This window comes from Salvelinus fontinalis, chromosome 2 (assembly GCF_029448725.1).
Source record: "Salvelinus fontinalis isolate EN_2023a chromosome 2, ASM2944872v1, whole genome shotgun sequence".
In the NCBI taxonomy this organism is placed as follows: Eukaryota; Metazoa; Chordata; class Actinopteri; order Salmoniformes; family Salmonidae; genus Salvelinus; species Salvelinus fontinalis.
Genome location: NC_074666.1, coordinates 77,047,391 through 77,073,941, shown reverse-complemented (window position 1 = coordinate 77,073,941; position 26,551 = coordinate 77,047,391). Strand labels below are relative to the sequence as shown.

The 26,551-nt window shown below is 42.5% G+C and overlaps 1 protein-coding gene across 3 annotated transcripts in view; it reads left to right on the top strand.

Moving 5' to 3' along the window:
• Window positions 1–26,551, top strand: part of LOC129826752 (glutamate receptor ionotropic, NMDA 2B-like) — a 104,107-nt gene that overhangs the window by 12,169 nt on the left and 65,387 nt on the right. For all 3 annotated transcript variants that reach the window (XM_055887807.1, XM_055887816.1, XM_055887823.1), the window contains exons 2-3: window positions 2,737–2,844; window positions 23,746–24,345. In XM_055887807.1, coding sequence (XP_055743782.1) covers window positions 2,818–2,844; window positions 23,746–24,345 — 627 coding nt within the window. In that variant the 5' untranslated portion in view covers window positions 2,737–2,817. The remainder of the gene's footprint in view (window positions 1–2,736; window positions 2,845–23,745; window positions 24,346–26,551) is intronic.

The following is a 26,551-nucleotide window of genomic DNA, read 5'->3' as shown; positions in this document are numbered from 1 at the left end:
TTTTTTTTTTACAAATGTTGGTAATGTTTTCTCCACTATGACTACAGTATTTTCTGTAGATCATTGACAAACAATTACAATTAATTTAATCCCACTTTGTAACACAGCAAAATGTGGAAAAAGTCAGGTGAATACTTTCTGAAGGCACTGTATACCGTCTGTACATAAACCTGTCTGCCGCCCAAGACAAAGGCTCCGACGCTGTCCTGAAGCTTTGTCTGAACGCCACTATGCCTCACTTGCCATACGGTTTTGGAAACATTTAGAACTTAACTTTCACATCAGTGAGAAAGAATACTAATACATCAAAAAATAGTTACTACACACCTTTACAGGGGTGGCAGGTAGCCTTGTGGTTTAGAGTGTTGGGCCAATAACCGAAAGGTTGCTGGTTCAAATCCCTGAGCCGACTAGGTGAAAAATATGTCAGTGCCCTTTGAGTAAGGCACTTAACCTTAATGGGTTCTGCAAATCTCTGTACACAGGAGCGTCTGCCAAATGAATAAAACATTTAAATGTATAGGGTTAGGGCAGCCATATTTCCATGTTACAGCCCTTGTTTATGGAAGACAGAGGCGACCACCTGTTTTAATTAGCTAACGAAGTGTCTCCGAACACCTGTGTGTAACGGAAAACGGCCGTCAGAATAGTGTTGTAACTGAAAATTACTGTCGACTGCAACTGTGTTAAAACCACTTTAAACAGTGTACATTAAGTTTATATTTTGCATTTGAAGTTATTTTGATCTGAGAATAGAGAAGAGTGGGAAGCTGTAAGCCCCCTTTGGCCATCCTTAGGCTAGCTCTTGCGAACCCATCTCAAAGGCCTATGTACACGATTTATATCAAGACATCAATGTAGTATGAAATAAAATCCAAGACCAAAAATATGGCTCATATTATCTGATGTGTCTTATACCTTATTGATGTGTTGAGTCTTTTTCCTTCCATTTACACATGCTCTTTGGATATTTAGGCCTGCATGCACAGTATCATCATAGCCATCAAAATCTAAATGAACTGTCACAATGTAATACATACTTCATTGCTACTTGGTTTGTACAGTCGTGGCCAAAAGTTTTGAGAATGACACAAATATTAATTTTCACAAAGTATGCTGCCTCCATTTGTATTATGGCAATTTGCATATACTCCAGAATGTTATGAAGAGTGATCAGATGAATTGCAATGAATTGCAAAGTCCCTCGTTGCCATGCAAATGAACTGAATCCCCAAAAACATTTCCACTGCATTTCAGCCCTGCTACAAAAGGACCAGCTGATATCATGTCAGTGATTCTCTCATTAACACAGGTGTGAGTGTTGACGAGGACAAGGCTAGAGATCACTCTGTCATGCTGATTGAGTTCAAATAACAGACTGGAAGCCTCAAAAGGAGGGTGGTGCTTGGAATCATTGTTCTTCCTCTGTCAAACATGGCTACCTGCAAGGAAACATGTGCCGTCATTATTGCTTTGCACAAAAAGGGCTTTACAGGCAAGGATATTGCTGCCAGTAAGATTGCACCTAAATCAACCATTTATCGGATCATCAAGAACTTCAAGGAGAGCGGTTCAATTGTTGTGAAGAAGGCTTCAGGGCGCCCAAGAAAGTCCAGCAAGCGCCAGGACTGTCTCCTAAAGTTGATTCAGCTGTGGAATCGGGGCACCTCCAGTACAGAGCTTGCTCAGGAATGGCAGCAGGCAGGTGTGAGTGCATCTGCACGCACAGTGAGGCGAAGACTTTTGGAGGATGGCCTGGTGTCAAGAAGGGCAGCAAAGAAGCCACTTCTCTCCAGGAAAAACATCAGGGACAGACTGATATTCTGCAAAACGTACAGGGATTGGACTGCTGAGGACTGGGGTAAAATAATTTTCTCTGATGAATCCCCTTTCCGATTGTTTGGGGCATCCGGAAAAAAGCTTGTCCGGAGAAGACAAGATGAGTGCTACCATCAGTCCTGTGTCATGCCAACAGTAAAGCATCCTGAGACCATTCATGTGTGGGGTTGCTTCTCAGCCAAGGGAATGGGCTCACTCACAATTTTGCCTAAGAACACAGCCATGAATAAAGAATGGTACCAACACATCCTCCGAGAGCAACTTCTCCCAACCATCCAGGAACAGTTTGGTGATGAACAATGCCTTTTCCAGCATGATGGAGCACCTTCCCATAAGACAAAAGTGATAACTAAGTGTCTCGGGGAACAAAACATTGATATTTTGGGTCCATGGCCAGGAAACTCCCCAGACCTTATTCCCATTGAGAACTTGTGGTCAATCCTCAAGAGGCGGGTGGACAAACAAAACCCCACAAATTCTGACAAACTCCAAGCATTGATTATGCAAGAATGGGATGCCATCAGTCAGGGTGTGGCCCAGAAGTTAATTGACAGCATGCCAGGGCGGATTGCAGAGGTCTTGAAAAAGAAGGGTCAAAACTGTAAATATTGACTCTTTGCATCAACTTCACGTAATTGTCAAAAGCCTTTGACACGTATGAAATGTTTGTAATTATACTTCAGAATTCCGTAGTAACATCTGTCAAAAATATCTAAAGACACTGAAGCAGCAAACTTGTGAAAATTAATATTTGTGTCATTCTCAAAACTTTTGGCCACGACTGTAGATGTAACAGGTTCCTGTGTTATCGTTCAATGACAGAGCTGTTTTAAAGTTTTTGATTAGGCTATTGTGATGCATCTCTTTCTTGTCTTTTTCCATGTGTGTGCATCTCAGTTCACTCTCCCTCAGTCTGAGGCTATGAGAGGGAGAGAAGAGTCCCAGGCCACACCATCATGCTACTTCTGAGAAGCAGGGATGACATTTTGGCTGCCAATACTCAAGGTAGGACACACCGATGGACCTTTTTTTAGACTATCATTGTCTTACAGCAACTACCCACACAACCCATCTCATCCCTGTGTGTGTGTGTTAGTCACACACTGTAGTTTACACACTGGGGATACTGTATGTATGAGAGTTTGTCTCGTGTTGATATTCCTCTGCTCGTCTGTGAAAATGAGTCAACAACATCATCTCAAATTCTACAACATCTCCAAGTTTACACATTTTTGGTGTCCCATAAAACTGTAATCTCCAGCATAAACATATCAATGTGGAGATGGTTTGTGGTGGTAGTGGTGCAGGGTGAGACCCGCAGGCCTTGTGGTGGAAAGGGGCACAGGATTTTAGCGTGGTGCGCTTTTTGATTGATGGACTGCGTCAGTCTGTGATCTTTACTTGGTTATTCAACCTGACCCAGCCGCTATTGACTACTAGCTTAATTTGCATGGCTCTACGGATATTGATCAAGCAATTAAAGGATTTGTTGAATGAGATTTTGTGGCAAAAGGGTGTGCCCATTTGTGAGTGCTTGTTTGTGTGTAGATTGAGTTCAGATTTTGTATGTAGGCCTATGTGTGTCTGTGTTTTGTTATGTGTGATAAGATGAAGAAGACATTTGTTATTCCCTGAAGTCCGACTGAGATTGGGCTCGCTACGTATATGAATACAGAAACAGTAAATAATGGCCCATAAACATCTATTATCAACCGGAGCCATTATCATATTTTTCATATTTCCCCCTTTGCAATGCGTTCAGCTCATCTCTCTCTCAATACTCATTCCCTCATATGCGTCCTCTGACTCTCACTATCATTTTGACTTTGAACGTACGCTCTCCCCCTTTTCCACCCTCCTATCGTCTTTTTCTCCGTGCACTGTTAATCGGGCGTGACTTTTAAGAGACTGAGCCACTGTACGGAGTGTGAGACTGAGAAACTAAATTATTCTCTTATGGGCTCTAGATTTGAGCACACTACAAATGCTATTACACTATTACTACTATAACTGAAAAGCACCACCCTTACAACGGCCTTCTTTACTGTTCATGGAACACTATACTGTGTTACTAACGGCTGATGTTGCATTATTAGACCTAGCATTGATATAGAACATAACCAAATCAGCAATATTTTTGAATACTATTATCCATTTCACTACTCCGTTTCAACTCCACTGACTTTTACATTGAGTGTGTTTAAGCCTTTTTAATAGCAACATTTTTCTACATGAGGCTATTAGGCCCAAATTCAATCATTTTTTTCTCTCATCTTTTATGAAGTTTAGGAACTAAACAGGACATTTTAGAATAATGGTTTGAATAAGGATATTGGTCTAACAGAATTCTAGTTCATAGATCTGTTTTAGGTCTTATCTATAGCTCATGTATACCTATTACAAATGGGATTTCTTCTCTTTGTTGTATTACTGTAGCCTTTATCATTGCCATGCACAGTTATGTTTCAATGCTCTGTGGCTTGGCTCGTGTTAGTCATTTTTATTTTGACTGATGGAGAGAACGGTCCCGAAGCAGATGCAGAGCAAGGTAATAGATTGCTATTTGAACTGGTATAAAGGAAATCTTTTAAAATTGTGTTTTGTTTTACTAAGTCATCAAAGCAGTTTAAAAATAGACTCTCGAGCAGCACATACAAGCATGGATCCCAAGACATGTCGGAGGTAGACATGTAGTGGCATATACAATACAGCTACAACCTTAGTCTGAAATATTCTAAAATAAGCACACTCTGCCCTCCCCCTCACCATAAAACCTAATTAAAAGATTAAAGGATGAGTAAGACTTACTACACATGGAGTTATTTATCTTGTCAATATCTTGACACCTGCTCCTGTGTTTTATACTGCTTTACCCTCTTTGCTGAAGAGAGAGAGAATGTTTCTTTCAACTTATCCGTAAAAGGAGGCAAAATTGACATCCTGAAAGTTAGTTAGCATAAAGGAGGAGGGAAGGATAGTGAAGAGACTAAGACTATTCTTCAAGTTTCTGTAGATGTACGTATGTGTAACGGGTGTCGTCGTCGGATGAGGAATAATCGGACCAAAGCGCAGCGTGGTAAGTGTTCATGCTTTATTTTAAACTGAACACTATAACAAAATAACAAAGAGAATGAACGAAACCGAAACAGTCCTGTCAGGTGCAGAAACACAAAACAGAAAATAACATACATACAAATCACAGGTGGGAAAATGCTACGTAAGTATGGTTCCCAATCAGAGACAACGATAGACAGCTGTCCCTGATTGAGAACCACACCCGGCCAAAACAAAGAAATACAAAACATAGAAAAATGAAGATAGAATGCTCACCCAAATCACACCCTGACCAAACCAAAATAGAGACATATAAAAAGCTCTCTAAAGGTCAGGGCGTGACAATATGTTAGTTGTGCAGAGGTGAGAACGGAGTCAGGCGCAGGACATAGAACTGAGTAAAATAACGAACTTTACTCTGGAAAATACTCAGGAAACAAATCCACGCAGGAATCACAAACCCTAACACAAAGACTAACACAACACAAACCAGGAACAATCACACACGAAACATAATGGGAACCAGAGGGTTAAATAGGGAAACAATAACTTAATGGGAACCAGGTGTGCACTCAAGACATAACAAATGGAAAACAGAAACATGGATCGGTGGCAGCTAGAAAGCCGGTGACGACGAGCGCCGAACGCCGCCCGAACAAGGAGATTCACCAACTTCGGCGGAAGTCGTGACAACATAGGCCTAGATATAGTAGAGTTGGGAATAGAATGGCTATTGGTTGTCTGTTGCTTATGTTTGATGGCTTGTGAGAGTATGGTGTGGTGTGTATTGGATCATCAACAATACTATTCCAATATTGTAGGCCTATTTGTGAATATTCGGGGACATATAAAAACAAATGATTGCTGTGTAATCTTTCTGGGTTAGGATCTGTGGAATATATTCAACATCAATCTGGCTAATATCCAATTATTGAAGAATGTAGTGGCTGTTGTAGAATTATATGGAAACTATTGGCTTCAATAGGTTTTATTGCAGAGGTAATGCTATCAATGAATATTAATTGGATCTACCAGAATCCCCTTTTTAGAATGACCTGACACGTCAGGCTGAGCATAGAACTGACTGAATTGTCAACAGGAATCAATACACCTTCACTCATCCTTGTATCCACAGAGGAACATAAGTCACCTGGAAAAGTGCCTCGAGACCCAATCATTAGCTGAGCATTGCATTCCAACATTTGCTTTGGTGACATCTGTTACCTTCAGGCACTTCTTTGGATACTGCCGTGTCGAGACTTCAGAGGTGTATGTTGATGCTCCAGTTGCTGTATGTATGTATGGAAAAACCTACATGTACATCAATAGCTTTGAACAGTTGTACAGTTGAAGTCGGAAGTTTACATACACCTTAGCCAAATACATTTAAACTCAGTTTTTTACAATTCCTGACACTTAATCCTTGTAAAAAATTCCCTGTCTTAGGTCAGTTAGGATCACCACTTTATTTTGAGAATATGAAATGTCAGAATAATAGTAGAGAGAATGATTTATTTCAGCTTGTATTTCTTTCATCACATTCCCAGTGGGTCAGAAGTTTACATACACAAATTAGTATTTGGTAGCATTGCCTTTTAAATTGTTTAACTTGGGTCAAAAGTTTTGGGTAGACTTCCACAAGCTTCCCACAATAAGTTGGGTGAATGTTGGCCCATTCCTCCTGACAGAGCTGGCGTAACTGAGTCACGTTTGTAGGCCTCCTTGCACGCACACGCTTTTTCAGTTCTGCCCACAAATTTTCTATGGGATTGAAGTCAGGGCTTTGTGATGGCCACTCCAATACCTTGACTTTGTTGTCCTTAAGACATTTTACCACAACTTTGGAAGTATACTTGGGGTCATTGTCCATTAGAAAGACCCATTTGCGAACAAGCTTTAACTTCCTGACTGATATCTTGAGGTGTTGCTTCAATATATCTACATAAATTGATGCCATCTATTTTGTGAAGTGCACCAGTCCCTCCTGCAGCAAAGCACCCCCACAACATGATGCTGCCACCCCCATTCTTCACGGTTGGGATGATGTTCTTCGGCTTGTAAGCCTCCTCTTTTTTCCTCCAAACATAACGATGGTCATTATGGTCAAACAGTTCTATTTTTATTTCATCAGACCAGGGGACATTTCTCCAAAAAGTACGATCTTTGTCCCCATGTGCAGTTGCAAACCGTAGTCTGGATTTTTTTATGGCGGTTTTGGAGCAGTGGCTTTTTCCTTGCTGAGCGGCATTTCAGGTTATGTCGATATAGGACTCGTTTTACTGTGGATATAGATACCTTTGTGCCTGTTTCCTCCAGTATCTTCACAAGGACCTTTGCTGTTGTTCTGGGATTGATTTGCACTTTTCGCACCAAAGTACGTTCATCTCTAGGAGTCAGAACGTGTCTCCTTCCTGAGCGGTATGACTGCTGTGTGGTCCCATGGTGTTTATACTTGCGTACTATTGTTTGTACAGATGAACGTGGTACCTTCAGGCATTTGGAAATTACTCCCAAGGATGAACTAGACTTGTGGAGGTCTACCATTTTTCTTCTGAGGTCTTGGCTGATTTCTTTTGATTTTCCCATGATGTCAAGCAAAGAGGCACTGAGTTTGAAGGTAGGCCTTGAAATACATCCACAGGTACACCTCCAATTGACTCAAATTATGTCAATTAGCCTATCAGAAACTTCTAAAGCCATGACATAATTTTCTGGAATTTTCCAAGCTGTTTAAAGGCACAGTCAACTTAGTGTATGTAAACTTCTGTCCCACTGGAATTGTGATACAGAGAATTAAGTGAAATAATCTGTCTGTAAACAATTGTTGGAAAATGTACTTGTGTCATGCACAAAGTAGATGTCCTAACCAACTTGCCAAAACTATAGTTTGTTAACAAGAAATTTGTGGAGGGGTTGAAAAACGAGTTTTAATGACTCCAACCTAAGTGTGTGTAAACTTCCCACTTCAACTGAACCTATTTTCTCCACCCAAAGGCTGTGGTGTTGTGTGAAGAATGTGTTCTTCTCATTCTGCTGTACAATGCTGATGTAGGTCGGCATCTTTAGATATCTCTATATAGCAACACAGCAATAATGTTTTTACTCTGCAATAATGTTTTTACTCTGCAATAATGTTTTTACTCTGCAATAATGTTTTTACTCTGCAATAATGTTTTTACTCTGCAATAATGTTTTTACTCTGCAATAATGTTTTTACTCTGCAATAATGTTTTTACTCTGCAATGATGTTTTTACTCTGCAATGATGTTTTTACTCTGCAATGATGTTTTTACTCTGCAATGATGTTTTTACTCTGCAATGATGTTTTTACTCTGCAATGATGTTATTACACAGCAATAATGTTATTACACAGCAATAATGTTATTACACAGCAATAATGTTATTACACAGCAATAATGTTATTACACAGCAATGATGTTATTACACAGCAATGATGTTATTACACAGCAATGATGTTATTACACAGCAATGATGTTATTACACAGCAATGATGTTATTACTCAGCAATGATGTTATTACTCAGCAATGATGTTATTACTCAGCAATAACGTTGGGGTGGCCATATCCACCAAGCAAAACACTTACATTCCCAAAGCCAGTTTGTGATGTGACAATCATGAAATGTGCAGTACAAATATACCAAGTGAGTGACCCTTGTCCATCCTGAAGTGCAGGTTTTTCTGAGAGGCTAACACTACCATAGTCCAGTCTCTCTTCCCACTGGTATTGAAATGTCATAGTTAATGGACACTTTGCTGGAGTAACCCCGCCAGCCAGCAACCCCTGCCACCCTAAGGAATCAGAAGGATTGATGTGACTAGTAGATAATATTGGAAGTTATTGATTGGACTGTGTTAGGGAAAATTGCCCCCAGGAGTTTTCCTAGCACAACTGCCAATAGGAACCTAATTCTCCCCTGAGAGTACCATCCAGTTACTGTCAAGATCTGTGAAATGTGGCAGCAAAGAGCTGTGAGTGTTGGGCATATATTAGACATATATGTTAGACATATATTTACCACTGAGAGGAATAACTGGCTGAGCGTCTCCTTGACCTATATTAGGGAGAGGGAGCGATGTCTTGACGAAACAATGACACATCCAAGGATGTTACATTGTATAGAAGTTGCCACACTGTAACCAGCATCAAGTAGAATTGAAAATGGGGGTTCAATATCAACCCGCTCGTCAAAGTGTGTGATACTATAATATCTGAGAACAGCCAATGCAGCACAACATCATAATTTTAAGCACTCTGGTGTAAATAATAGCATGTATTCAATCAATTTCACATGCAACTCTCATTGATTACTGAAGCCAAACATGGTTGAGAGCTAATGAATATTGTTTATCAAGGTTGGATTATAAAAGTACAGCACCACTGCTTTGCTCTGTGAATGTCACCCTCCAAAAGATTAATTTGCACAGATTTAGTCTAACCACTGTATTATAGGGAATACTCAGTTTCTCTTGTCATTTTCTATTTAGTCACAACCGTTGCTTAACTGCAACACAACTGAGTTTCAAACCCCAGGTTGAATACATGCAATATTGTCAGTATTTAATTTAGATTTTCCGCCTCCTGACTTTTTTTGAAATCTGGGAAGCAAACTGAATAATTGTCAGAACTTATTTTGAATCTCTTCTCAACCGCCGCTCAGCCATGCAAGCGACAAATTTCAAACACAGTGGCTGCTTAAACACCTCAGTGCAAAGTGTCCCAAATTCAACAAAGTTAAACTGCCAGGTAATGTGGATTACCTGCTACATAGTTTCTGGGACGCACGTCCCCTTGATATATACGGACGGTACTCACTTCACACCCCTTGACTTTTTCCACATTGTGCTATTTTACAGCCTGAATTTAAAGTGTATTACATTTCAATTTTTTTGTCACTGGCTTGCACACAATACCTCATGTCAAAGTGGAATTATGTTTTTCAACATTTTTACTAATTAATAGAAAATGAAAAGCTGAAATGTCTTGAGTCAATAACTAAGCCTAAATACTTAACAAGTCAGAATAAATTGCATGGACTCACTCTGTGTGCAATAATAGTTTTTAACATGATTTTTGAATGACTACTTCGTCTCTGTACCCCACACATACAATTATCTGTACGGTCCCTCAGTTGAGCAGGGAACCACAAAGTTGAGGTTGGTTTTCCAATGCCTCACAAAGAAGGGCATCTATTGGTAGATGGGGGGGAAAAATCAGACATTGAATATCCCTTTGAGCATGGTGAAGTTACTAATTACACTTTGAATGATGTATCAATAATACACCAAGTAACTACAAAGATACAGATGTCCTTTCTAACTCAGTTGCCGGAGAGGAAGGAAACCGTTCAGGAATACGAGGCCAATGGTGACTTAAAAACAGTTACAGAGTTGAATGGCTGTGATAGGAGAAAACTGAGGACGGATTAACAACATTGCGCAGTAGTTACTCCACAATACTAACCTAATTGACAGAGTGAAGAAAGCCTGTACAGAATAAAAATATTCCAAAACTGTTGGTAAATGCAAAAAATGCGGCAAAGCAATTAACCTTTTGTCCTTAATACAAAGTGTTATGTTTGTGCCAAATCCAAAACAATACATTACTGAGTACCACTCTCCATATTTTCAAGCATACTGGTGAATGCATCATGTTATGGGTTTGCTTGTAATTGTTAAGGACTGGGGACTTTTTCAGGATAAAAAATAAATGGAATGGAGCTAAGAACAGGCAAAATTTTGAAGGAAAACCTTCTTAAGTCTGCTTTCCACCAGACACCCGGTGATGAATACACATTTCAGCAGGACAATAACCTAAAACACAAGGCCAAATCTACACTGGAGTTGCTTACCAAGAAGACTGAATGTTCCTGAGTGGCTGAGTTACAGTTTTGACTTAGATTTATCTGAAAATGGTTGTCTAGCAAGGATCAACAACCAATTTGAAAGAGCTTAAAGATTTTTGAAATGAATAATGGGAAAATGTTGCACAATCCAGGTGTGGAAAGCTCTTAGAACTTACCCAGAAAGACACAGCTGTAATCCCTGCCAAATGTGATTCAAACATGTATTCACGCAGGGGGTTGAATAATTATCTAGTCAAGATATGTTAGTGTTTTATTAGTATTTTTTGTCTTTTTTCTTTTACTAATGTTAGAATGTGTAGGGCTGTGAATTCTGAAGCCACTGTATAACATCTCCATTATTGTGCTGTAACATCTTCCAATACTGGACCAAGGGAGTTTTCTGTCAGGAGAGTCAGCGAGTGTGAATGTATGTGGGTATCAACGTATCAGTGTTTGTCTATGTTACAGTTGGCATCGGCAGTGAACAGCTTGGCAATTAATTAACCATGACCAGAGAGGAATGGTGGGGGGCAAAGGGGGTGGGGGGGGGGGGATTAAAGATGGTGGCTGAGAGGAGAGCTGGGAGGAGGTGCAGTGAGGGAGCTATGAGGGCGGATGGGGTGGAGAACATAAACTGTAAATAAAGCTCCTATAGGAAGACGATAGGGTGCTAAATGAAGCCACAACCACAAATATTTACCACCTAGAATGCTGAGACAATTAGGCCACGTTCACACCGCCAGACCCTGATACGTTCACACCGCCAGACCCTGATAAGTTTACACCCGCCAGACCCTGATACGTTCACACCGCCAGACCCTGATACGTTCACACCGCCAGACCCTGATACGTTCACACCGCCAGACCCTGATACGTTCACACCGCCAGACCCTGATACGTTCACACCGCCAGATCCTGATACGTTCACACCGTTAGACCCTAATACGTTCACACCGTTAAACCCTGATACGTTCACACCGCCAGACCCTGATACGTTCACACCGCCAGACCCTGATGGCACACTCATTAAGTGTGTGAGAGTGTGTTTTGTGGCTCAAGGAGTAGAGAGAAGGTGGACTACATACCTACCACCATAGCACTAGCCTAATGATCCTTCTAACCGTCCAGTCATTTAAGATCAATGGACACACACTGTGAGTGTGGGATAGATGGCCTCTTCTGGCTCAAACCTCCAGGACAAGAAAGACGTGGTATATTGCATCGTGTCGACCGTGATAAAGATCAGTCAAGACGAATGTGAAGACATGAGGGAGAGTTGTGGATGAATGTGATCAGTGGCTCTAGTGAAACAAACGCGTAAAGCCAGTAGAACATTTTCAAAAGATCTTTAAGCTTTACACAGGTGAACGAAATATGGCTGAAGCCTAATGATGATTTATATAAGAGTTGGCACCATATACCCTCTAAAAGTTCTTAAAGGTCAATGGACACTATCTAACAAGGCCATACAAAAACATGCATAAGACAAAGTAAGAAACGTTTCAAAGTCTTGACACCCTGCTATCCTGCTTTCATTCACATTTACATGTATGATGTCCAATTAACGGTTTACCCTGGGTTTACTGAGGAGAGGGCTCATTCCTGGTGGTGGTTGGCTCCAGCTCCCCCAGCCCTCCCAGAGCTGAGTCAGGAGTCTGAGGAGCCTGGCTGCGTGCTAGAGGACCAGCCCCTGGTGGACGGGCCGATCAGCCACCTTTCATGTTGCTGCCATTGATTGGGCTTCGTTGAGGAGGAGAATTGATGTGTCTTATTAAGTCGGGGATACGAGGAACAGAATCCCCCATGGCTCCTTAGGGCACGAGCTACCAAGCCCTGATCTACAGTAGATACCGTGTTTGTGTCCATTTGTCCGAGGTAAAGGATATGTAATTGAGAAGGCAGTATGGTTAAAGGTGACTGGCTGGGGTAGTGTGTGAGTGTGTTTCTACATGTTCATTACCTAAGGTAAGGGCATTATATAGTGTACATAAATTGATTATTGCATTGTATACGTATGCATCAGTCAAAGTGTTGGTGTGTGTGTCTGTGTGCTTGTTTATGGCTGTGTGTTTGGCTGTGGTCTGCATCGCCAGTGTGTGCCAAACCTTAAATAATCACTCAGTGAGAGTGACTAAGGAAGGGAGATGTGGAGAAGACAAGGGGGAATGAAAATAGAGAAAAGGTGCAGTTACACACACCCACACGGTAAAACATCTGACCTGTACTGTGAGCAGAATGGGGGAAAAAATCCCCCAAATGTGCAGTGAGCTATATAGAGAGGAAAGTAAGGAATAAGGGAAGTTGAAATGTACTATAAACTTTTCCTAGTTTCATTTTACCCCTGAATACGCATTCTTAGTCTTTCTCCTCTGTCCTGACACCATTCTATTTTTCACACTGTTCCTTCTGTTCCTTCTATTTTCTTCTGTCCCTTATGTGTATCAAGGCTCTGATCTAACTTTGGTCCTACCTCTCTATCTTTATAACTTTCATTCAATCTGCCTCCCTCTCTTGCCAGCACATTCTCTCTCACCGTTTTTAATTAAAATCTCTCTGCATCAAGGGATTCCGTTGTAGCTGTGATTTAAATGAGAGGGTGACATAAACCTAACATTACTGTCAGACCGAAGCAAATTCCATCAATTCATGTGAAATTTGCTGCACTGGCCATTCTCCAATGGTGTCTGTTATATATACACTGCATATCATTTTTTCCCCATACTATTATTTTTTTAAACAAACTTGCCAAAGCAACTCTGTAATGAAATGTTACCACACACACTGCCTGCCTACTGTACCACCCTGCTGTGTGAAACAAAGCACTTTTCCCCCTCCTAGGCATTTTGCCCACCACCTTCCCCCCACTCCTTCACCCACTGTGGACTCAGTCTTGGGTGGATGAAGTTGGGTCTTAATAAATCAGGATGTTACCACCGGCGCCAAGGCTAGTTTTTAATTAAAACTGTGAATCAGTTGAGCCATATTATGAATTGTACTCTGCCACGAGTGAATAAAACATGCAGAGCTCACTTCTCTCCTACATTTTTTCTGAGAGTTGGGCGCACTGTGCTGACAGTGTTATGAAAGAGTCTGGGAGCTTAGTGCTTGCATAAAAAGAATAACTCAATAGTGAGGCCCACAGCCATTAGGGTCAACACCATTATATTACACAAAACAGCTACAAGGGCTTTAGCGCTGCTGCTAGGCCAGAGTGACGTAGACGCACAGGTTTCACATTGTGACACTTTAATGATGTTTAAAGTTGTGTCAGTTGATGATACCAAAACACTTTCACACACAGCATGATTATTATGATGCTGATGATCAGGTACTCTTGTCCACTGGCTATTTTCAACACGTGTCAGATCTGCTAGGAGTACTGGGTGGAGGAGCCAAGCGCAGAGAGCAGGGATTCAAGACCATGGATTTATTTTCCAGTAGACAGGGAAAACGATCATGCCCTAAACACACGGGCGCATGAAAATATGAGTCCAAAACACAGGACTAAACTGTCCAGAAAAAATAATAAATCCACAATACAATCCAACACCAAATAACAGAAAAACAAGCCCGCACAAAAGCCAGGGGGCTTACTGCCCTTAAATAGCCTACCCACAAAACTAAACTCAAAACAGGTGCACCCAATCAGCCCAAACAGAAACAAAAAGAATAGAATCGATGGCAGCTAGTAGGCCGGTGACAACGAGCGCCGCTGGAACAGGAAGAGGCACCATCTTCGGTGGGATTCGTGACAACATGACTAATGTGAAACATTTGCTTTTCAAACACAAACAATTGCTCCATATATTTAGGGCCATTCATAAAAAGAGGTGAGCAGGGGAACTTATCCTCCACCTTTCCCTTTTGATGGGCAGAAATGAAATAAATACCATCTATGAATATATTTATATGCAAAACTGTGTTTTTTTGAAAGCTCCTCTTGAAAGTATCACCAGGTTGAAGCGTAACAACTTGCCTACTTCAATGGCCCTTATTGCTAATTTATGACCTTTTGGTGTCTGTGAGTACAACTGATACCGTCCCAGAGAGAGCAGGGATGAGCCAGCAGATGTAAATTAGCCCCGTGGAGCATAGCGAATAGGAAGCGCTTCATGAATTCATTCAGAGGATGACTAACTGCAATTCAATCTTACAGCTTTTCACAAGCAAACTTATGAATGCTAATTGTTTCATAATTGAAGGTGTTGGCGGACTCACTTCACTGACTGTGGTGATGCAAATGAAGTCCTCTGGCACTCGTAACTACTGCCACAGAAAACTCAGGCAGGTTTGACCTGGTGGGACTCACATCACCTTTTACACACAGGCCTCTATGTTTGTACCGTCATTTGCGTTTATTTGCATATATGAATATACTATAGGTAAGCTGTTCCATTTGGTATGTAACTAAATTATATGAAAAGTTTTGTTCTGTACAGCTAGCTATGAATCATCAGCCTATATACTGTGTGGCAATACACTGCAATTACTCACTATTATTTAATTGACTTTCTTTTTCTAGATGATATCTTGATAAAGAGTACAGAAAGTACGTTGTCAAAGATATTCCACTCGGTGTTGTGCTTCTTATCATTGCTTGATTTGGACTGAAATAGGTGCTGGTACTGTTTATATTTAGATGCAGGAGCTCCACGATACTTTTGAGCTAATATTCTGTAGGAGCAACAGGAGCACAAGCAGTAGAAAATAGGTTTTTCCCAGGTCAAGCACTGCTTCTTATACAGTAGTTAATGGAGGTCGGTCTCTTAGAACTGTACAACGAACACTCCAAACAAAGTGTGTTTGATTGAAATATTCCGATAGTTGTCACACAGGTACCATGTTGGAGTGACAGCTCCGGATGTGGTGGTGCTGTTGACGGAGCTGAGGCTTACTCTGCGGCGTGCCTCGTGGCTGAGTGCTGGGTGGGATTAAACACAGGACATCTATTGGGAAGCGCTCCTAGATGTCATTATCCTCGTGGGGAGTCTCATCATTGGCTGGGAGCGGTGACGCACACGGCCCTGGAAGACGGCTGGAGACAGGCATGACAGCCGTACGCCTGCAAGAAATAGTGATGATCATGCATAAAAACAACGGCGGAAAATAGATACTGTACTGGAATCCTAGTCTCCAGCGACTCTCACAAGGGTTTAAACATGCTGCCAAAACAGATGCTCCAGCGCTGAATTACACCCTTTAATAATGTAACCTGTCTCACACCTTTGCAAAATGTGCCGTAGTCTCCAAATGACATGTCCCATGAATTAATGGCATGAATTTATCAAAATCCATTAATTAAAACGTTAAATGAATACTTTAAAATTAAATCCATCATTCACCTGAGTGGAGAACAAAGTAACTTATTAATCTTTTACCATTTTCGGAGATCGAAACGTGAGGAATTTGATACAGGTCAAGTGATAGCTGCTGTTATTGCTCTGGTACAGTAAACAGCAGCTATCACACACTATACTGAAGAACCCTGGTCACCATCCATCCAATCTGTAACCAAAGCAATAATACAGTCCAAGCCTCTTGAAAGTCAGTTAGGACACTATCTATGCACTCAATAAGTGAACTAGTTAGGACACTGTATCTATGCACTCAATAAGTGAACTAGTTAGGACACTGTATCTATACACTCAAGTGAACTAGTTAGGACACTGTATCTATGCACTCAATAAGTGAACTTTTTCGACGCTGTATTAGCCATTGGTAAACGAATAGAGTTGTCATCCTCAATTGTTAGTTTGTCGTACAGTAAGTCTTAGTAGCACTAGGTCTGAGATGTTTTGTCGCTTTGTCCCTTTGTCCCTTTGTCCCTTCATCCTCTGCCTTTGCAGGGGTGTAATGCAGACAGACATGGACACCGCAGTACTGAACTGGATCCGGTTGTGCTCTTACCTAGGCATATTTCAGGGTACCATTTTGATTAATTTGACTGTACACAAGAGCTGTTGGTTTTCACTCATGGGAGGCAGATTTTGAGCGGGTATCTATATCCCCATAACTTCTTTTAAGCAACTGCTGCAGTACCAAATTCAATTCAGACCATTTAAATCCCTGCACGCAAGGAGGACAAATACAATATTTTCAAACTGTTGTCTCTCTTACACACACACACACACACACACACACACACACACACACACACACACACACACACACAAAGGAAATACCCTGCACACCTACTAATCCAAAGGCAGGATCCTGATTCCAAAAATAACAGCTTGGAATGAGATGGATGGAGGAGGACAGATTATCGCGGCTCTGGTCCGTGAAAAGCTGTCAATAAAACACATTTAAAGTGATTACCGGGCTGTTATTGGCACGGGGGTCACTCTGGTTCTCACCATTCCAAAAGGTAACACTTTGAAATCATACACACCTGTAAAGGATGTTTAAAATGGAAATAGGCCAGCTGAAGTGGAATTGCTCACGTACGCTGATAAGCATATGGGAACACAAGTCAGGGAGGAGATGAACCTTTCTCCTCCAATCAGAAGAGTGGGTGTAAATAGAAATCTACTCTAAGAGGTATTACAGGACCAACTGCTTACCTTCATGGTTGTGTCAAAACACATTACACAACTTCAGGCATTGTTCAGTACTTTTCTCCTTCAAGACACTTGATATTCAAAGACAAACCACAGATATTGGGGTTTGTGCACATGCCAGTGTGGCAGAAATATTTTTTTGTCCCTATTTGCCAATTTCTTGCATATTGCATATATTATGAAAATCCAATCCTTCTCCACCTGAAAACAGATTAAGATACAAACTTCATGGCTTCTTTTGGAGAAAATGTTTGGGTCTTAGACACAATTTCTCAGTACTGCAGTACAAGTTCCGGGCAAAGATTGTAACGACTGTCTTCAGGTGAAAGAGAGGAGGACCAAGATGCAGCGTGAATATCATCCATATTTAATGGGAAATACTTAAACACCGAACAAAACAACAAACCGACAAAAAAGGACCGAAGACGATACACTCCCGTAACGTAAACACTGGTATACTGGAACAGGAACAATCACCCACAAACAAACAGTGAAAACAGGCTACCTTAATATGGTTCCCAATCAGAGACAATGACAAACACCTGCCTCTGATTGAGAACCATATTAGGCCAAACAACAAACCCAACATAGAAACACAAAACATAGAATGCCCACCCAGCTCACGTCCTGACTAACTAAACAATGACTAAACAAAGGAAATAAGGTCAGGAACGTGACAAAGATAGTGTATAAATACACGGGTCATAAACAGTTTAGACGTGTTGTTGTCCTCCGCACTTTCCTAAATATCAAAGCAGACAATAAAAATGACATATTGTATTTGTTCTCAGTATTCATGCAAATATCCCGACTGTCAGGCCTGACACATAATGAGAAGAGAGAGGGATTTGCACTCCAACATCCTCTCTCTTGAAATAGACACCATTATACACTCAATGACTCTCGGTAAACATGTGAATGTATGCCTGGCTGTGTATGGTAATGAGGGGGCTGTGAGTGGCTGCTGCAGAACATCACGTCCAGGCCTCAGGTTCAAATAGACCTCCCTCTTCCTCCCCAGCAGCCAGCTAAAGGCCATGCGTGTCCTTTTCCACTAGAGCCAACATAGTTCACTCCTCTCAGCGGTTTGGCCCTGTGTTCTAGGGGCCAGCTCATCCCCTCAGGGACCTGATAGTACATGCTGCTGTCACAGACAAACCTCACCTTTTAGATAATACTGGAAGTCAATATTCCCCTGCATTGTATACTTTGCCCAATATCACTTGTGTTGTGACTGTAGAAAGCAAATGCGCATTAATTATAAATGAAAGCTTTTGATCGCTTCTCCGTATTATGAATTTCCAGGAAACACAACAGCACGGCCCTATGTGTGTGTGTGTGTGTGTGTGTGTGTGTGTGTACGAGAAAGAGAGATAGAAAGAGAGAGAGCACTGTGCTACTGTTATTTTGTGTGTACGGCTGTCTTTTGCCAGTGTGATGGCACTCTATTACAGTACCAGTCAAAAGTTTGGACACGCCTACTCACTCATTCACGCCTACTCAGTTTTTCTTTATTTGTACTATTTTCTACATTGTAGAATAACAGTAAAGACATCAAAACTATGAAATAACACATACTGTATGGTAGTAACCAAAAAAAGTGTTAAACAAATCAAAATCTATTTTATATTTGAGTGTCTTCAAAGTAGCCACCCTTTTCCTTGATGACAGCTTTGCAAACTCTTGGCATTCTCTCAACCAACTTCATGAGGTAGTCACTTGGAATGCATGTCAATTAACAGGTGTGCCTTGTTAAAAGTTAATTTGTGGAATTTCTTTCCTTCTTAATGAATTTGAGCCAATCAGTTGTGTTGTGACAAGGTAGGGGTGGTATACAGAAGATAGCCCTATTTGGTAAAATACCAGGTCCATATTATGGCAAGAACAGGTCAAATAAGCAAAGAGAAATGACAGTCCTTCATTACTTTAAGACATGAAGGTCAGTCAATACGGAACATTTCAAGAACTTTGAAGCGTGGAGGAGGACGTGGGATGATGTGGGGGTGCTCTGCTGGTGACACTGTCAGTGATTTATTTCGAATTTGAGGCACACTTAACCAGCATGGCTACCACAGCATTCTGCAGAGATACGCCATCCCATCTGATTTGTGCTTAGTGGGACTATCATTGGTTTTTCAGCAGGACAATGACCCAAAACACAACTCCAGGCTGTGTAAGGGCGTTTTGACCAAGGAGAGTGATGGAGTGCTACATCAGATGACCTGGCCTCCACAATCACTCGACCTCAACCCAATTGAGGTGGTTTGGGATGAGTTGGACCGCAGAGTGACGGAAAGGCAGCCAACAAGTGCTCAGCATATGTGGGAACTCCTTCAAGACTGTTGGAAAAGCATTCCTCATGAAGCTTGTTGAGAGAATGCCAAGAGTGTGCAAAGCTGTCATCAAGGCAAGAATGGCTACTTTGAAGAATCTAAAATCTAAAATATATGTAGATTTTTTTAACACTTTTTTGGTTTCTATATGATTCCATATGTGTTATTTCATTGTTTTGATGTCTTCACTATTATTCTACAATGTAGAAAATAGTAAAAATAAAGAAAAACCCTTGAGTGAGTAGGTGTGTCCAAACTTTTGACTGGTACTGTATGTCAGTGTGTAAACGTGAGTGCCGTCTAATATCTGGGCTATTTTGACAAGGCATGCTCGCCAGCACCACCCCGGCCCCGTGCTAGTTGTAATTGTGTGATTTATGGCTGACGAAGGCGTCCAATTACAGAGCCATAATATCCACGTCATGCCTCATATCCCAACAGTGTCTCTACATCAGTTGAGCCATGTTAGCCCAAGCTTTCATTAATGACAATTACACTTTTTATAGTCCATTTAGTCCCACTTATTACCTGGGGTTTTTCAGGGAGGTAACCACCAGTAGCAGTCGGCAGACATTCCTAATTAGTCAGTCTTTTGGATGCAGTGTTGGGTGGGGTTTTAGTCACATGGGCCGAGCGCTGCAGAGTTTAGCCCCTAGGCTGGTATCAGTGTGGGAGCCTATCTAGGGGTCCATTGGTGTGTAATAGATATCGCAGTGTGCTTTGGTGCGCTAAATAAACCACATGGTGCGTGAGACATGTCTTCAGGGCTTGCTGTGGGGTCTTCTCTTAGACTTCTCATTCTGTTATGTGACCAACCTTTGTGTGCTTTAAGTGCCATTCTGGGAATTATAGAACTTCATTCAACATCTGAATGGACATTGTGTATACAGTAAATGTGTAATATGTGCCTGTGTGTGTGTGTTGGTGTGTAAAATGTGTCTATGTTAATTTGCCCATGAAAAGAATCGGTGTGTAAAATGGACCCGTTGCAAGGGTGCATTGATTGCTTATCAGAGGGGAATGGGCTGTGTGTGTGTGTGTGTGTGTGTGTGTGTGTGTGTGTGTGTGTATATCTCGGTGTCCATCAACAGTGTGTGGAGAAGCCTATGCTAATTGTTGCCATGGAAACTGAGTGCTGCTAGAGAAGTACAGATTCAAAGGGAGCATCTCCCCCTCTCTATTTCTTCCTTTTCCTCCCCCTCTCTCTCCCATCCCTCTTTCTTTTCTCAGTCTATCTGCTGCCATTCCCCTCTTCCTTTCCCCTCATTCATTCAGTCTCCTCTTCCCTCTCACTTGCTTTCCATCAAGGCCCACTCCAGCTGACAATCCTCCCTCTCTTACTCTTTCTCTCACCTCCTTCATTCTCTCTCCATGAATCTCTTTCTCTCTCTTGGTGTCCCTCCACCTCCTCATATGCCTTACTTTTAGCAGATTGTCTGTATTTCTATTCTCTCTTTTCCTCTGTCGCTCTTCTCTGTCCCTCCCTCCCTCCCCTGCTTCCTCTCCCTCTCTCTTTAGAGGAGTGTACAATTGGCAATTAACACAGGGACCTGTAATTAGTGCTGACGAACCTCCAGCAATTAGTTATCCTAAAGAAGTATTTTTGTCATCTCTACACACCTCCCCCTTTCATCCCCCAGCCTCTCAATCTCTCCTCTCTCTTTCCCTCTCTATCTTGCTCACTGTCTCGTTCCTATAGGGTTTGTTTGTTCAGGATTTTTCTTTTTACTTTTTAAAATGTTGCTTTTGTTCCACGGTGAGTGTGCACACACACTCCATGGTACTGACACACACACACACACACACACACACACACACACACACACACACACACACACACACACACACACACACACACACACACACACACACACACACACACACACACACACACACACACACACACACACACACACACACACACACACACACACACACACACACACACACACACACACACACACTCTCTCTCTCCATGGTGCACACACTCACACGCTATTACAACCATCCCCACAATATTTAGGAGCCACTGATATGCACACTCACATACCCACAAATATCATACCCCCCATAAATGTTAAACTCCCCTGTTATTGTAATGGTGATAGGTTAGAATGTCTTGGGGTATGATATTTGTGCATCTAACTTTCTCACTCACCATTATTCACTCATCATTCAGGATTATCCATAATCATGGTAGCATCCACATCAATGTAGAAGTATTTAGAAACGTAATATTTTCTTATTTTCAATTAAAGTGACTCCAAAATGACACAAACCAAAACAAACTTTGTAGAGTCATGTAATCATTGCGTGCTATGAATATGGGACAGAGTATTTAACTTTTTACTATTTTAATACACATGTAAGTGAATTTGTCCCAATAATTTTGCTCCCCTAAAATGGGGGGACTATATACATAAAGTGCTGTAAATTCAAAATTAATCACCTGAAAATACCCTAAAATTAAAGCTGACGGTCTGCACTTTAACCCCATCACTATTGTATCATTTCAAATCCAAAGTGCTGGAGTACAGAGCCAAAACAACATAAAATGTCCCAATGCTTTTGGACCTCACTGTATAGTTTTTCAAATAGGATATGTTGAACTACTTTTTCTTCTCACTTTGTGTCATTCTCTCTCTCTTCTTCCTTCCCTCAGTCCCCCCCCCCCCCTGCATCACTGTTAATGAAGGTCTATAAAAAAGAGAGATACAGAATGTGGTCATTTACGTAAAGCGTTGGAGGTAGGTGGATGGAGGGATGGAGAGTAAATGAGTGTTGGGATAAAATAGGACAGAAGAGAGGAGGAGGGGTGAAGATGCGGGGGGTATTAAGACTTGTTATTCGCTCGGGGCATCCATCACTCCCTCAGAATCTGTCCATCTTTCTGTCTGTGTATCAGGGAGCCAGTGTTCACTCATCACATCAAGCCAGTTCCTCAGTCAACGTGCATCTCTCTCTCTCTCTCTCTCTCTCTCTGTTTGCTTCTTTCTCATCCTCTCTCCCTCTCTCCTTTGCATTCCCCTCTTTCCTCTTCCCTCCTCCCTCCTCCTCTTGCCTTTTCTCTTTCCTCTCTTCCCTCCCTGTCAGGGATTCAGCCCCCCATCCAGCGGGAGAGTTTATGTCATCTATAATAAAGACCATTATCCTGCTTGAAAACACACCTCATGAAATATTGATCAGTATGAGTGTATGTATACCTTGTATCCATGTGTGTGCGTGTTTATGCACTATTGATGTACTGTATGTCATATACAACCTGTCCTAGCTAGGTTTCCATCCAATTGGTGACAGATTTTCATGTGAATATAAAAAGATCAGCATAAAGAAACCAGTGGTGTTTCCAGTGAAATGTACTTTTCGCTTAAGTTTTCATTTACCGAATAAAAATCTAATGTCCAATGTGTTTCTATGGCATTTTCAACTCTACTGATATTTTTTGTCACAAAAACTGTTGTATTAAATAGAAAATGTGTCTACTCTAGTCTTGGCACATGTACTCTAGCCAACAGCTCACAGTTACAGTGAGGGTAGGCTACATGATGAGTTTACTATGGATAAACACCAGTCAAGCATCAATCATCGTGTCACCAGAATAAGACCCTCGATATTTATTGGAAAAGAGCATCAAGATCACCATGCACTTTCATCACCCTGTGAAGTTCATCATCATTTATTTCATCTGTAGCCTAATAAACTGAATGGTTTCCTGAATCATAGTGGAAGAACCACACACCATATCATCGTGTGAAGTTTACTTCAATGGTTATTATATCAATATTTGCACATAAAGGTGTTTCCACCACCATTTCTTGCATAATTAATTAACAAAAAATTATCTTTCAGCATTTAGAAAATTGTACCGAGAATTCCTGTTTCCATCACAGCTGTAGTGATTTTTTTATACGGTATCACTTTACTCGCATAAAAACTGTAGATGGAAACATGGTTAGTGATACACTGATTCATGTTATAGGCTCTTGTCAATCCACTTAAGTCAATCAATGTGTATGGGCCACATTGACCTCTCTCTTTCTCTCTCTCTCTCTCTCTCTTTCTCTCTCTCTCTTTCTCTCCTCCCTCCCCCCAGGTATTACATTCCCACTCCTCGATTATGCCTGTCTGCGGCTGCCACAGCCCCTCCCACCCTCAGGAAAGGCGAGCGTCCCCCACACCCCTGCCCCTCCAGGAGGTGAGACGTCCTCCCCGGCGCCGTGCGGCCCTCTCCTCCCTCTCCCTGTCCCTCCTGGGCCTCCTGATGTGCCTGTTCCACCTGCCCCCCGCCTGTCACTCTCGCAGAGACAAGAGCGGGGGCGTGGCCCACTACATCCCCATGGCCCAGCCCCCCCACCACCAGGTGCTGCCCAAGCTGGTGCAGGGTCTCAGCATCGCCGTGGTGCTGGTGGGCAACTCTAGCGAGGTGGCGTTGGCGGGCGCCCGGGAGAAGGACGACTTCCTGCACATGCCGCTGGCGCCCAACGTGGAAGTGCTCACCATGAACGAGACAGACCCCAAGAGCATCATCAAGAGCATCTGTGACCTGATGACAGAGCACTGGCTGCAGGGCGTGGTGTTCGGGGACGACACGGATCAGGAGGCCATAGCCCAGATCCTGGACTTCATCTCTGCACAGACACACATCCCCATCCTGGGGGTCCGCGGTGGCTCCTCCATGATCATGGCTGCCAAGGTACAGTGTGTGTGTTTTTATGTGTACTGTGTGTGTGAGAGAGGGTGATCGGGAGAGAAAAAAAGTATGAGAAATGTTTTTATCTGTTAGTCTTGATCCTCTGTATTTCATTGTTGTCTTTAACAATGATCTGTTTACAAATGAAGCGACGATGGCTTTCTGGTGCAATGTCGTTGCCAGTATCAGATCAATGGTGGTTCATTCATGGGAAAACAGATGCAGAGGTTTGACAGAGAGCAAGAGGGGTTGTTTCCTTTGAAGAAAACTGGAAAGAGTGGGGAAGTTGGAGACAGGATCAGCGTGGTGCGATAGGAGGGAACAGGAAGACAGGGAGAGAAGACGTGCATAGAGAAAGAAAATAATAACTCAAGTAGACTGGCATGAGAGAGAGAGATACAGGAAGCTGTACTGTCACCAGACACCCAGTTTTACCTCGGTAGGACAGAGTTCCACTAGATCCGTCTATGGCTCATCCCTATGATATTTCTCCCCCACCCCTTTTCATTCTATTCACTTTAACCATGTCTAATGGGATGAAGCAATCTGGTCCTGCTTTATCTTAGCCGGCTGTGATCAGCGTTTGGACCGTGCTGCTGGACTGGACTATTTTTTCTGCAGAATAATCAACTTTTATTCAGCCTGAACAAATACAGCTGTACAAAATGGGCTCCTAGAATTTCAAACAGTCTCCAAAAAAAAGCTGCAGGGAATGAGGCCGTCCGCTGGGCATTCCAACTGACGCCACGTGCTTTCAGCACAACGGGTTCCATTGTGGATAAAACATGATCTCTGGTCACCCTTCCACGTTTGACCCTGTGTCAACAGGGGCCACCAGTAAACATGACCCACTATGACACACTAGGGCCACCAGTAAACATGACCCACTATGACACACTAGGGCCACCAGTAAACATGACCCACTATGACACACTAGGGCCACCAGTAAACATGACCCACTATGACACACTAGGGCCACCAGTAAACATGACCCACTATGACACACTAGGGCCACCAGTAAACATGACCCACTATGACCCACTAGGGCCACCAGTAAACATGACCCACTATGACCCACTAGGGCCACCAGTAAACATGACCCACTATGACACACTAGGGCCACCAGCCAGCCATTCATCCCCCTATATCCCCATTACACCATGGAGGATAGCATTGGACAGTCAAATGACATTTACCCCACACGTCGCTATTGACACGTACAATATCCACTGGCCCTGTCCGTTGTGCCACGGCCATACATACGTGTCACTGACCCCATAGTGTATCCTACACACATAGAAATATTTATGATACACCACCCGCCCGTCTTAAACGTGTAAACATGATGTATTTTATTGTTCATAAAGAGGTGGATGGGTTATGCATGCAGACTGAAGGTATAATTCATTAGTGCACGTGCCATCCATGCGCCAGGAGCACAGGCTTGTGCCGCTGCGGCTAAATGGATTTCCCAGGCCGGAAGCCAACACAGGGCCCAGGAGAGAGAAATGGAGCCACATCCAAGGCCATGCTAGTCTCCGTCTCCAAACGGATTTGTGTCTGTTGTTTAATGGGCTGAAACAATATTGGTTGAGAATATGGTAGAACAAGAGCGGGAGAAGGAGAGGGATGGTGAAAGAACAGCCTCTCCTCCTGAGAGAGAATCTGGGGGAAGATGGACAGCAGGTGTGTGGAGAGGACGGCGCTAAAGAAGCTAGCTGCTGGAAACTAGGCAGACAGAGTGAGACAGCAGCACAGACTGGAGGCGTGAAGGAGCAAGGAGAGGCCCCGTAGCTGGGAAGAGAAAAGAGAGAGAGACAGCAGCACAGACTGGAGGCGTGAAGGAGCAAGGAGAGGCCCCGTAGCTGGGAAGAGAAAAGAGAGAGAGACAGCAGCACAGACTGGAGGCGTGAAGGAGCAAGGAGAGGCCCCGTAGCTGGGAAGAGAAAAGAGAGAGAGACAGCAGCACAGACTGGAGGCGTGAAGGAGCAAGGAGAGGCCCCGTAGCTGGGAAGAGAAAAGAGAGTGAGACAGCAGCACAGACTGGAGGCGTGAAGGAGCAAGGAGAGGCCCCGTAGCTGGGAAGAGAAAAGAGAGTGAGACAGCAGCACAGACTGGAGGCGTGAAGGAGCAAGGAGAGGACCCGTAGCTGGGAAGAGAAAAGAGAGTGAGACAGCAGCACAGACTGGAGGCGTGAAGGAGCAAGGAG